Source organism: Eutrema salsugineum, unplaced genomic scaffold, assembly GCF_000478725.1.
Source record: "Eutrema salsugineum unplaced genomic scaffold, Eutsalg1_0 scaffold_9, whole genome shotgun sequence".
Lineage (NCBI taxonomy): Eukaryota > Viridiplantae > Streptophyta > Magnoliopsida > Brassicales > Brassicaceae > Eutrema > Eutrema salsugineum.
This window is the reverse complement of record NW_006256342.1, coordinates 6,918,264-6,932,577: the sequence shown is the minus strand read 5'-3', so window position 1 is coordinate 6,932,577 and position 14,314 is coordinate 6,918,264. Positions and strand designations below refer to the sequence as shown.

The following is a 14,314-nucleotide window of genomic DNA, read 5'->3' as shown; positions in this document are numbered from 1 at the left end:
ATAAAATTGAAATTAACTTTAAATTTAATCATAAATAATTTTAAATAAAATTGTAAATAGTAGTGAAATAATATTTCAATGAAGTATGATATCTTAATCTAATTAATATTTTCCTTATTTAAAAAATATAGTCTATATGTTGGCAAAAATCTCCTTGTAGATGATATTCTTTGTGATTTTGTGTGGTGCTCCTTTGTTGTCAGTGATCAATATCTTTAAATTCTTTCTCGTTGTGACTCTTGAAAGTGCAATGTAAAGTTGACCATGAGAGAAAGCTGGTTTTGACAAATACAATCCTATCTTCTCCAAAGTCTGACCTTGACTTTTATTTATCGTCATTACAAAAGCAAGCGATACTGGAAATTGTCTTCTGCGCATCTTGAAAGGGAATCTTGCATCGGCTGGAGTAACAAATATTCTTGGGATTGAAACCTTCTTGTCTACATCACTGTTAGATATTCCTGTAATCACTCTTGCTTCGATAACATGATTTGCTAATTGAGTGACAATAAGTCGTGTGCCATTGCACAATCCTCTTTTTGGATCAATGTTTTTAATGAAGAACATAGGAGCTCCGATCTTCAGAACTAGTCTATGATTAGGCAAACCTGAAATTTTGATGCTGTTCAAGAATTCTTGTGTGTAGATGATGCGTGTCAACTGCGTGAGGGAACAAGTTTTACCCTTAACAAAAACAAATGAAAGCCGCAAGTGCACAGCTAATCAGTTGTAGTATTTAGGAATCGAATCCACAGAGATTTGTGTGTCTGGTATTCTTCTACGGTTTCTAACTTTATGTCTAGACTAGATTGGTTTTAGAGGTTGGTTGTTTTTCACGGATTAAACTAAAACAAAAGAAAGCAAATAAATATATCCTAAGGAACAAATAGAAAAATCGAATAGAAAGGAAATAAAGCAAACAAAATATCGAACTAAAGCAATTGAAATGCAGATCTAAATAAGCAAGTAAAAATCGATTGGTTTGTAAACTATGGCTAAAAACGCTGAGCTTTTGGGAACTCTACAGGGATCATAATCGGTTTTAACACTAGGGTAGATAGATTGGGATTGACGGATATCGATATATAGGGTTCTAGAGCTAGAGTACGGCGGTATGACTACGTCACTGTCGTGATCATAACCAACTGTTTCTCGCAACCCTGACCAGTAGGTTTCCACTCTGGCCCTGGAAGGGAGAGAACGCAAGAGCTGCACAAGACTCGCCTGTTTCATTCTAGGGCTGATACTTAATGAAAACTTTTGCAACACTAATTATCTAGATCAGATACTAGGTGATCAATCAAGCATACATGCAATAAGAACAAGAATAAACAGAGAACAAAGTTGAAATCTCAGATCTATAAACCTAGATTTCTTAATTGATTATGAGAGCCCCTTTCGGGAACCCTAAGCCCAACTCGGGATCTACTCAGACATGGCTGAGGTCGACATCATCATTGGTTTTAATAAAAGTAATCAAAAATAGTAAAGAAAAGAGATGAAGAAAGCTTCTCTATTGAAGAACTCGGACTTGAACAATCTTCTACAAAAATCGCATAAAAATGGCTAAAGGAAAAAGGGTTTCTGTAAAGTATGAAGGGTTGTGTCTAAAAACAACCTAAATGACAAGTATTTATAGTCTTCAATACTCCATGGTCTCTAGGGTTCCGGAATTGAGAATGAGAATGACTTTGGGCTTCAGTAATATGGGCTTTAGTTCGGAGTTTGCCGGCCGCGGTCGGGAGTGACGTGACCGTGGGAAATAGGTGGCTGGCCGCGGTCGGGAGGCTTGTGACCTCGGGAAATGGGCTGTTGGCCGCGGTCGCGAGACTTGCTGGCCGTTTTCGAGTGGCTCCGGGGCTAATGGAATATCTTGAGATCCAACCGTTGGAATGTCTGCAAACCAAGTGCATTTGAAAGCTGGTTGATTCTTCTATTAGTTGTCCAATTTTGAGGTGATCAGACGGTGAGAAGGTCTTCGTCTCTCCATGAGAGTTCTGACGGTTTGCATTTATCCAAAAGAGTCTTTTTGTTCCAATTTGTGCCTCTTTATCCCAAATTACCTGAAAAGTCTTTTAAAATCCGAAAACATAGAAATCCTTTGAAAAACTTTGAAAATGGAGTAAAAACACCTGTAAAAGACATTAAGGTGATCCATAAAAATGGTCAAAATCCGGTGTTATCAGTAGACAATATCTTTTAAAAAATCTTTGTCCAAAGTATTTATATCATCTTTTGGAATTACCACTCTTTCCGATGGGTCAATACTATCAGCGCTCAAAATAAACTCTTTTCTCACCTATAGAATTAGACAATTAGAGAGTTCTGAGATATTCAAAATCTAAGTAGGAAGACGTGTTAACATATATTGTATTATCAAAGAAATAATACTTGTTAATTGTGAAAGCATATACTTGTTAATTCTTTCGACATCCAGATTTTTTGGGGCCAAAATAGCTCGTTTCTTAAAAAATGTGGGGTCATCTCTATTAGCAAAGGATTCTCCATATATTTCCCTTACTATAGTTTTTACTAGATCATCACAATCCTTAATTAATAAGTCTTCTGGAATTTCTATCTCAGTTTCTCCATCATTAGGCTCATTTATTTTTTCCTTCTCTGATTTCTAGAATCCATTTTGAAAAGATCTTATATCATTTGCATCACGCTCACTTAGACCGGTGTGTAGTTGCATTTTTTTATTCAGCCGTAGTACCTTACATTTTTCCAAAGCTTTGATGCATTCAACGCAGCCATTACTGTTATATTTCTACCATGACTACCTGCCAAAAATCTTCCCCAAAAACAATGACTTTGCCTCCAATAGGTTCTTCAGATTTCATTATGTCTTGCATGCTTCTGTCGAGTATCTCGAAACAGAGTTTATTCATCATTGGAGCTTCATCCCAAACTATTAGCTTTGTTTCTTTGATCAAGTCTGCTAAATGTGTACCAGATTTCATCGAGCATGTTGTCCTGTTATTGATATTTATTGGAATTCCAAACTTAGAATGGGCTGTCCTACCCCCTTGTAATAGCAATGAAGCAATTCCTCTTGATGCTACATTTAGGACAACTTCACCTTTAGATCTCAAAGCAGCGCCTAGAATACTCCAAGAAATGTCTTGCATGTGCCTCCAAAGCCATAGACAAAGAAAACGCTGCTCCTATTGCTTTGAACAACACTTAGAATTTTATTATAAACACCCAACTGCTCTTCTGTGATCATTGTCATGTATTTAATATGATCTTTAAGTATTTTCGTCGTTGAGCAGTTGATTGTTTAATTTATCAATTTCAATATCGTCTGCCTTTGGTATATTGTCAAAATTGGCAAGAGTATTTCCATGACAACTCATTAACTTTTCGATCTCGGAAAGAGTGAAAATATTTATCTGTTCCTCTGTTAGCACCAAATCTACCAAAAAAAAATGTATAATTGATTGCATCAGTTCAACATACAGAAGTTAGAGTCATTAATAAAATAATATATTTTTGAGATATTTAACTGTGAACATGTTAAGAGAAGTTTATATAGGTAAATATATACCTTCTTTCTTCCGTATTTTTTTTTATTTGTACAATATATCTTTGGAGAGTATTTCCCATGAAGCGTTCCAAACTCCAAGTACCGAACCTACACTATTTGAGAGCATCATGATAACAAACAATTTGCGTGTATATTTTGCAGAATACCAGAAACTGGCCTCCTTTATTGCTTCAATATATTATTTGTCATCGTCTAATAATCCGTGTGCATAGCAAGCATCTTTGAATGTCTCATAGACTACACCTTTGTAATTTCTTATATCCTCAAAAAATGTTGCGCGTTGAACTTCATTAAGCAGTAGTCACAAGTAAATTTGACCTAGTGTTTGAGATACGAACACAAGCCTTCCTATAACCTTTTTCCATTTTCTTGTCATTGGTTCTGAGGATCTTGTTTTTTGGTGCCAAACAAATTTTATAACACTCAAACCACGATAGAAACTTAGACATACCGGCAGATGGTTTCTCAGAACCTCCTCAATGTGTTTGTTTGGTTTATACATTAGCATCTGCTGATTAGGCAGATGGAATGTTAGCTTCTCAACCGCTGTACTTCGATATTGTATTCGGTAGGCCTCTATCCGCCAGCAAGATTCATAGGGTGAAATATAACTATAATAGAAGCACTTGTTTTCATTAGTTTTAAACAGATAAACACTTTCCAAATTATTTATAGTCTTAAAGTTGAAGGTAATTTTTCTAACCTGCAAGTGTAATGCATTTTTGTCTCGTTTTATTTATCTTTTTCGGCAACACCAACTCGCACATAATCAGCTCCCTTGTTTATATATTTAAACAAATACTTGATTGAACGGGTCTGATTGCACCACTCGATGTTGATAAGAGCACAGTAATGCAACAACAACTCTTTATTATATGGTATAACATATGTATTATCACAATCAATCCCTTTCTTTTGAATAGTTTGCAAATCCCTTCTTCTCTTATAGAGAGGATATCCACCTGCATCAATGGTAGTTTGTTAACAATTTTTTTTTGGGAAAAACTTGGAATATTTACCGTTTACCATGCAAACATATTTTTATTTACGCCTCCACATGGTCCATGAATCATAACGTCACCTACAACTTCATGCACTGATATTTAAAAGAAGTTTTAACTCCTTGTATGGTATTTCAACACTGATAATCTCGTCTATATCCTATGGCGTTCGTATCTTTGAGTCTGGATGTAGGAAAAAAGACTATATTTGTGTGCGGTAAACCCTGTTTTTAAAACTCAATGGTATATATAGCTGAAAAGGAAACCAGACAATGTAAAAAATATTTTTATTTTGATTATGTTTTTATTTTGATAATGTAAATAAAAAATATTTAATTGATCATCTTACCTACGTTACATTTACCAAATGTATTCTTCTTAGTTAATCTGTGCATGAGATTGTCCAACTTCATTTTGAAAATCCTACAACAAATATCAGGTCTGTCTTCGGTACTCAAATTATGCTTTTTAAGATGTCTAGTAATTTCAGGCCACTTAAAATTACACGTTATTGTGATAAAAATATATGGGAATCCATAGTGCTTGCATGTCGCCTTTGCATCAAGATAATGTTGATTCATGTACCTCAATCCTCCTGTATATGAAGCAGGCATATAAACCTGGTTGCCTTAGTCAGAAATGTTACAATTTCCTTTTTCTGCAGACTTTGCAAGTCGTTCATAATTGTCACATTGACTGTTTTTCTGATTTAAATAAAGATATCTCAATCTGTTTGTCTCTATCATCATGAAAACATCGACCAGGAATTGTTGATATAATTTTCCCGACATCATTATGGTAGGTGGTTTACCAAATCTCTCTTGAAGATAGAAAGCAAAGAACTCACATTGTTATTTTTTTTTCCGTCCAGCCGTATCCACGAAACCTATGTCAATTCACTAATGTGTTGTTGATTCCCACTTGTACATTCTAGAATTATATCTCGTGAGTTCATTCCCAAAACAAAACTCATGATATCAAAGCAGCAACTTCGTTGGCAGTTGGCAGATTATGTGTCCTCCCATCTGTATCTCTCTCATAAATCAATTTTAATTTCAGATTTTGATTATTTGGAGTCTCACTGAATTGATCTCGGCCAGTTCTAAATGCTTTCACAAGAGGGTTGTGTTTATCTAGCATTTTTTTAAGAAGGGAGACCATAGACTCCCTTATGCCATTTGTAGAACCTGTTTTCCTATAAAATAGTAACGATAGGGGTGGTTTATAATCATGGTTCTAAAATTAGTTATAATTGTCAACAAAAATACATATAAGAGAAATTTTATCCATATAATTATCTTAATTTTTAAACGATGTAGGTGGTTTATAATCATGATTTTCTTTTTAAACGACAGTCCATTAATTAGATATATATATATATATATATTACTTTTTAAAAAAACTTTTTTGTTAGATTTTGTGTTAAATTTTGTTTTTTATTTATTTTGAAACGACATTCCATTACTTTTTAAATATATTCTATTTTTTTGTTTCTTATAACATTTTTGCTAGATTTTTTCTAAATTTCAGAAATATAAAAAATGGTAAATATTAAGAGATATAGATTTATTTTTTGTGTTATTTTTAAAAAACGTTTTTGTTTGTTTTTTTATAAATTTTGGTTTAATATAATTTTAAAAACGATTTGATTTGACAACAAAATTAAGCATTTAATAATAATAATTTAGACCGGTTTGTTTGAACGAATCAAAAAATGACACATAGTTGGAAAATAGGGCTAAACGGTCTTTTTTCAGCTAAAACTCATTTTAGAGCTGACACGTAAGCGAAAAACTCTGAAATTTATTCTGAGCGTGACACGTAAGCAAATCACTACACAAATAAGTAAATAATAAATAGATAGATAAGATACTGGTTAATACCAATTATTAACAAATAAAGAATTTTCTGAAATACATAAAATTAAAAAAAAAAAATTATTGACATCGCAATTTTATTTTTTATAAGTTGAGTGATCCGTTTGTGTTTGTATTTTTAGTTCATTAAAACTTGAATCACAATATGTTAATTATGTAATCAATTAGACTTTGAAACGATAGTTGAATTTCAATTTTTTGGCACTTTAATTTAGTTCCTCCGTAATTGGTTGTTCAAAGAATAGGTAAACAAACTACTTGATTCAAATTCTTTCACATAATATTTATGATAAGTTTCTCAAATCTCTTATCTCAATAACAGAACAATTTAAACAAAATATAGTAATTATAAGAATCAAAAAAATATATTTACATTAGTAGAAACAAAAATGGTTGTGTTACAAAAAGAAATGTTATAGGTGAGGAGGAGAAGGGTTCATCATATCAAAAATAATTATACTTTGGAAAATTAAAAAAATCATACAATTTGAATCCATTCTCCAACGCTAGGAACACCATTGTAGACAGCAGAGAGAAGATAATAACCAGGAGGAGCAACATTTCCACTAGGAGGAGCAACGGATTGAATCTGATGAAAATCAGGTTTCACCTTCTTGATATCATTAATTCCCAACAAGAGCAACCTCATGTTCATCGACACAGCATGTGTAGTAAAAGGTGGTGCCAACATCGTAACCATGACATTCTCTTTTGTCACATCCTCTTGCTTAAGCTCGATCCTCACGTTAAACATTTGTCCATACTTTATCTGTTTTGGTGTGGCGCTGGTCACGATCTTCGGCCTCATGTTGGCAAGAGCCGGGTCAAGATAAGGTGGTGAGAATTTCTCGAGTCTGACCTCGGTCGGGAACTCAACGTCGTACTTGTATCCATCGTTGGTGTTGCTTCCACCGACAAGGACTTTACCATCAGGAAGAGCGATGGCTATGGAATGGTACATGCGTGGAATAGTGGAAGGAGCAAGCTCTTTGAAACGTTTGCCTAGTGGCTTGTTAGGCATGTACAAGAGTGGTGAAAGATTTGGATCTTTGGCACAGTTCCATGCGGAAGTTCCACGTTTCGCGCCGTTAACTATAAGGACTTCTCCATTAGGGAGGATGACAATGTCGCTCATGACGCGCGGCATTGGCATCATCTCCGTTTTCCATACAGGTTTAGCACTGTTGATGCCCATTCTTGCGCAATCTTTCAAGGCCGGATCGAAAATCTTCTTCCTATCAGCACGGTAAAACCCATCATGCTTTGCACCACCGCAAATGAGGACATCAGCTGGGATAACAGCAGGATTTTTTACGTAGAGACGGATGGGGAGAAGAGCCGAGGAAGCTGAACCGGGGTAATTACGTGCACCCCCCGGGAGCTGAGGGAACTCTTTGATGACTTTGTTCGTTTTTGGGCTAAGAAGTATGGAACGGTTGTTGGCAAAAATGAAGAGGTTACCATCAGTGTTTAGCCAAACAAAAGGGTATAAATTGTTTTCCTCTGGATCGTCTGTTTGTCTAAGAAGTTGAGAGTCGTAGAGTTTCTTGTTGTTCATTCCTTCCGGGAGGATATACTCGTAGTTGAGAGCGTCTCGGCCTCCAACTACGATGAAAGTGCCATCAGGGAGAGTGGCTTGTGTTGAGTACCATCTCCTAGCAGCCAATGCTTTGGGATATTCCTTCCATACACAGTCTTCACAGTTGACAAGGTATCTCGCCGTGTTTGCTCCTCCCTCAAAACCTCCTGTGCTAACCAAAGTCCCGTTTACGGTTAAACCTCCTGACGAACACCATGTGTCCGTTGTAAGCTGCCATATTTTTCCATTATATATTAGTCCATCATATCAACTATTACTAATATTAATCAAGTCCAAAACATTAATGTGCATCAAGACCCAAAATGTTTTTTTTTTTCTTGATAGAATTATTTTAAAGTTTTTAAAAAGTCTCATATTTCGAATATTGAAACATTTACTCATATATATTTGTAACCATAATAAAGAGATAGTTTTGTTACCGCGAGAGGCTTGACGTTTCCGGTTTCGATATCGACGAGGACAGAATGAGCCCAGCAATCAACTTTATTAGTCTTTTCGTCGTAAACATGGCAAGGTACTCCTGGAGGGAGCTTGATCTGCGAGATTCTCCAGATGGTTGCGTCGTAAAACTGGACTTTGTTGATCAATGGCATAAGAATGGCGTGCATGGCTGATACGCCTGAGTTCTTAAGGAACAATTCCCATTTGCCTGGCCAATTCATCTCAGCTCCTTCCGGGATGGCGCCGCCGCCGCCGCCACCACCATTACCTTTAGGTTTTCTTTCTTCTGCTCGTGTTCTTATCTCGGCGGCTTCACGTCTGTTCCCGGTCTCGGTGCCGTCTAATGAACCATCGTTAGCTGAGCACTTGTTTTGCCCTGACTCTGAGAGGTCTGGTTCAGGACTGACGACTGCCTCGGAAACGATTGCTAGCAAAACAATGAAAGATAGTTTCCATAATAGTCTCGTTGAGCCTCTCATTTTTCGTTTTAACTTTATGATGTCTCAGGTTTATTTGGAAGATGAAACTCATACATTTTGGGAATTTATAAGTTTTGACTTGTGTTTATTTTTGACATTTCTATTTTTTTGAATGAGTGGTTAGCTTAAATATTTCTTCCACTCTTTGTCTTTTTTTTTTCTTTTGTATGGTTGATATTTCGATATTTGTTTTCTCCCATACACTTGGAACATACGAAAATACATCCCAAAATCTAGGAAACCATGTATTCAAGGGTAAAGAATGCTTTTTTATAAGAAAAAGAACTCAAATTCGAACTGTTGAGATTGCTTTTTCTAATAGTTATTACAGAATCTGATGGTCAAGATTGTTCGGATAGAGGTTTCTGTAACACCTTCAACTTTTGTATGCATTTACTTTTTTAGAATTTAGCTCATATATATAGATTGACTTTCGGCCAAAAAAAACACCTTTACTTCTAGCCTAATTGGAGTAACCAATTATGCCATTAATTCGTTGGGGTGGAATTTTAATTCATAACTCAACCGTAAAACTCAATCTTATTTAAAGCATATTAGTATGTATCTACAACAGTGACCAACATAGACAGTGTGAGGGAATAAGTAGTGAGAACGGAAACACAACATTTATGGTTTGGCTAGCAGAGAAATCTCAATCTCTTGAAGTGTTTTTCCTTTGGTTTCAATCACGTTCCGCTTCACAAACATCACCGCCATTAAACAGAACATCGAGAACATCGAGTATAGTAGCCGAGGTCCAAGCTTCTCAAGCAACCTCAGAAAGAGTAAGCCCACAAAAAAATTTATAACCTGTCAAACGAGAACCAACAGTGTTAGGAACGAAAACAGAATCGAGATAACGAAAACAAAGAAGTTTCTTATTTACCCAATGCACAGACATGCAGAATGCCATAGCTTTTGCTCTGATTCGACTTGGGAAGATTTCAGGGAGGAGTAAACCTGGTACTGGACCAGCTCCGAGGGCAAACGTTAGCACAAACCTATATCAGAAATGATAATTGTATTTAGAACCAAGAAAAAACAAAGATATGGAAAACAAATTTCAGATTCCATCAAACACTTACACAAGAGTGCCACCCACTGATAAACACAACGCCGAAAAATGTGGCAAGTACGAACTTGTAGCACCAACTTGAAGTGCCATTGCTAGTGCCTATACACATGAGAACGATAAGTGGGCTCAGATTCACGATCAAATCATTATTAGCATTGATAAAAAAGAATAAAAAAAAACACACCATGCCAATAAAACTCCAGAGGAGAAGAAGCTTTCTTCCTACTTTATCCATCAACACCATTGCGATTAGAGATCCTGATGATCAGAACAGTGTTACAATCCATATAATTGAAAAGACTGAGGGAAAACAAAAAAAAAATAGAGGAGAAGGTTACTATACCCAAGAGGTTTGAAATTCCAACGAATATATTGGCCATGTCTGATGGTACTCCGGCACTTTTGAAAACGGTAGAAGAGAAATAAAAAACAGCATTTATACCAGATAGCTGTTGCAAAGCAAACAGGGTTGATCCAATAAAAACAACTGCAAAAGGAAAAAGTGAATAACAAAGTACAAAACAGGAAACAAGTGGACACAGCATACATGTTTGCAGTTACTTTCTCGGGAAAAAAAAGTTATATACCTCTTGAATGGCGACCATATAGCAGCTCTGAGAGGCTCACAACATCTGGCTCATCCGCTCGGTCTACTTCGAGTTTGTGTAATTCTGCCATTGCTGTTTTCACATGAGACCCTCCGAGCAGCCTCTCAAACTCAGCTTCGGCTTCAGCTATCTTCCCTTGCTGCATAAGACGATGAGCTTTTCAAAGTTAATGATCACAAAAAGAAAGGAACGAGTAGCAGAAGTGTAAAATCAAGTGCAGTTTTCAGGCTCAGCAACGACAAAACAATGGTGTAGATTTCACAATTCTCTGTGATGCTTATGCATTGTAACTTGTGAGTTGTGAAGCAGACCTTGAATAGCCACTGGGGAGACTCGGCACAGAAGAACATCCCTAGAGCTAGTGCTGCAGCAGGTATCGTTGATACCCAGAAACATACACGCCACCTGTGTACCATGACGACATATATGATCAAGTTCATAAATTATTCTTTACAGAGTCATACCAAAAATTGCTTCTACTAAAGATTATGACAGATTCTATAGAAGATGATAATTTCTTACCAACCAGTGATGTTATGGACTGGGATCCCTATAAACAGGGCACCCATCAGTCCCAGACATGTAGCTATCTGTATAAAGCTTCCATATGTTCCCCTCACAAAAGCTGGTGATACCTACTCAAATATGGGAAATTTGGATAAGTCAAGCGGCTCCAAACTTGTTGCAGAGTACGATATATAATCAGTGCTTCGAACTCCTGCGTTGATATACCTCTGTCACATAGAGTGCTGCCACCGGTGGGCCAAGACCCATGCCAGTCCCAACCAAGAATCTTCCCAAAAGCATGACAGCTAAGCTGTTGCTAACCCCACTGCGAAGAACACATTTTAGCATAAGCAGCAAATCAAACAAATGGAAATAACGTCAAATTCTGCTAAAGGATCATAAATTTGTTAAAAGAGCTACATCCAATACACATGCCACATCACAAAATACATATTACCGAGTGGACTGTAAGTATTTTCTCAGAAAAAAAAAAAAAGAAGAAAGAATCATACTCTGGACCTAACATATTGTACCCTGAAACAAAATAGAAACAATTTCTTAAAACAGAGCCTTCTACTTACGTACTCTTAACAGTCACCAAAAATTTGCAGGCATCAATTCTCTCTCTAATCAACCAATCTCTCAAAAGTAATAATATTTGCTCAGTTGGAATTTTATTACAATAGCTTTTGCATGACCAGTTCGCAAGTCTAGCCAGGATTCTCACAATAGGAAATTTCTGAAGGGGATAAGAAGGAAAAAAATTACCTCACAAAAGCACCCAAAATCATAGGCAGAGCACAAAGTTGAAAGGCTCTCCGGCGACCAAGTCCATCAGCAACTCCCCCGCTGAATAAAGATCCGATGAATGCGCCAAAGAGACAAACACTAACCACCAAACCTTCACATAAGAAGCAACAGAGATTACAACAACAAAAAAAAAGTAAAAGTGGGGATGACTAAGTGACAAAATGCCATGAAGTAGTAATACCTTCTGCTAATGTATCACCACTAAAGCCAAGGTCAGAAGAAATGCTTTCAAGGGGTTCATTAACAACTCTGTGACATTAAAAAAAAAGTTAAAGACAATCTAACACAAGGAATAATAACAATCAAAACAAAGATGTATAAAATCACACAAACCCTAAGTGGTAGCCGAATAAGAAAGACGAAATCGTAGCCACTAGGACGTGTGGAAGAGAACAAATCCATGGAGGATTTGTGGTTTCCGTTTCCTTGTCCATATCATTCTGTAAAAGTCCTGAAAATATTGAAATTGGAAGATTGAAAAAGACCCCATCAACACAAATCATAGTTAAAAACTTAAAAAAAAAAAAACAAACAAGTTGCTACTTTTATACGAAATTGAGATTTTCAGTAATGAGTTATACAATCTGTGCATGTTCCCTTTACCTAAGCTATCTTCGACATCAACCATTGGTGAGTAATCTCTCGATGACGTTCTCTTGTACATCGAAGAGGACGTTTCTCGTTGCAAACCCCACATGCGGCAGCTAATTTCGTAGATCGCTTCTTGATTTTCACTGTGTAATGATTCAGATTCGAACCAAAATTTAGAGAAATCGTTCAACAAAACAATAAAACACCCAAGCAATCCAAGCTAAAATCATTAGATGCAGCGAGAATCATTACCAAACGCAAATACGAACGATTTTGGATAGAGCGAAAGACGAAAACGAGGAAGAAGAAAGGTAGTGAAGCTTATCTCAATCAAACTAGGAATCGACGATGAAATATTGAGAGAAAACAGAGGTCACAGATGCTAATTTAGTAAAAGAAGCTTCGCGAGGAAGAAGAGAGAGCATCTGTGAGCGTGAGCGGAGGTTGCTAAAGTGCGCTATGGTTCTTAGATGGAGACAATACGACAAAATGCTTTGCTTTGCTTTCTACTCAAATTCCTTTGCGTAAATTCAACGGGTTGGAGGAGATATGCACGTGTCACCTCTATGCCTCATGAAAAATTTGCTCTATGTTGATTTTTTCTTTTTGTCGGTTACATCATAATTACAAACAATTTCATTTTTTTCTTCATCATTCCGTTGCCCTGAAGCCTTTTGGCTCTGTAAAAACTTGAAGAAATATAAAGAATAGGATAGCCACTGATTAGTAGTAATGCATCAATAGAAAAAGTATTGGATGTTGTAATAGATCAGAGAGATTTGTGATGGTGACATATCCGGTAGATATCACAGTCAAAGAAGAGATAAAAAAATAAGCTGCTTATTCCATTGATTTAATGACATGATAACTTAACTAATCATGGGTAATGTTCTATACACCAAAAATAATCTTTCTATACATAAAAATAAAATTTTTATACAAAATATTTTTCAGCTACTTCCTAATAAGCTAATACTGCTTATCTGAATCTCAGATCCGTCTACAATTCAATTCAGTTCAATCTCTACATCCATATTTTAAGGTTCAACAATTTAAGAATCACCAATTGCATAACAAGGGTTCTATAAGAAGGTTAATGTTTTTGTCGATGGAAGGAATTAAGAGAGAACGAACAAAGCCGTAAACGAGTTGAGGTTATCAAAGGTGGAAAAAATCGAGATAGATGATAGATTTTTGCTGGAGGAGAATCAATGAATTTAATAAATAAGAAGAAAAATAAGTTTGAAGGTGGAATCCCACATGAATTGGCTTGATGGGGATCTTGGGTTTAGGGGATGAAGGAGTTGCTAGACAATAAATCTTGCATCGCCTCTCTGTGTAAAAGGAGAAAAATAGAACAGAAGAGATGAAAAAGAATAATGGTATATGGATGGTTAAGATTAAAGTTGGTATTAATATATAATATATAGGAAATATTAGTTTCAGTTTATTTTTTAGTTAGTTTGTTAATTATATTTTGTTTGATGGATATTTGATGCAATTTCCCAATCTACTATCTGCAGTTATTAATTATAGATGTTTATTAAACTTTTTTTTATTTGAAAAGGTAAATATTTTGTATTTCTTACGTGTAGTTTTACTTTTTTCATTTTTTTCTTAATTTTATCATCCCTGACAATTTAAACTATTCAAAAAGAAAATCTAAGTAGTAAATTAATAAAAATCAAAATTATAATTATAATTACAGATAATTTATTAATATGTATGAAAAATATAAACATCTAAAAAAAAAGAGAAGGAGTAACTTTTTTACA

General features: G+C 35.6%; 2 protein-coding genes across 3 annotated transcripts; both read right to left on the bottom strand.

Moving 5' to 3' along the window:
* Window positions 1–6,826: 6,826 nt before the first annotated feature.
* On the bottom strand, window positions 6,827–8,960 carry LOC18008299 (aldehyde oxidase GLOX1). Its single transcript, XM_006391234.2, has 2 exons — window positions 8,448–8,960; window positions 6,827–8,238 (listed from the first exon to the last, which is right to left on the bottom strand). The coding sequence occupies exons 1-2, from the start codon at window positions 8,946–8,948 to the stop codon at window positions 6,907–6,909; spliced, it is 1,833 nt and encodes a 610-aa protein (XP_006391296.1). The 5' UTR covers window positions 8,949–8,960; the 3' UTR covers window positions 6,827–6,906.
* Window positions 8,961–9,469: 509 nt separating this feature from the next.
* Window positions 9,470–13,021, bottom strand: LOC18007889 (probable plastidic glucose transporter 2). 2 transcript variants are annotated; one of them, XM_006391233.2, is made up of 14 exons: window positions 12,792–13,021; window positions 12,552–12,682; window positions 12,282–12,399; window positions 12,130–12,197; window positions 11,907–12,039; window positions 11,364–11,463; window positions 11,154–11,266; window positions 10,943–11,036; window positions 10,611–10,770; window positions 10,367–10,510; window positions 10,208–10,281; window positions 10,034–10,122; window positions 9,835–9,949; window positions 9,470–9,758 (listed from the first exon to the last, which is right to left on the bottom strand). In XM_006391233.2, exons 2-14 carry the CDS (start codon window positions 12,643–12,645, stop codon window positions 9,576–9,578), a joined length of 1,485 nt encoding a protein of 494 aa, XP_006391295.1. In that variant the 5' UTR covers window positions 12,646–12,682; window positions 12,792–13,021; the 3' UTR covers window positions 9,470–9,575. The 2 variants fall into 2 exon arrangements, with proteins under 2 accessions (XP_006391295.1, XP_024008741.1); XM_024152973.1 differs by having other exon boundaries at window positions 12,552–12,684; window positions 12,865–13,016.
* Between the last annotated feature and the right edge of the window lie 1,293 nt (window positions 13,022–14,314).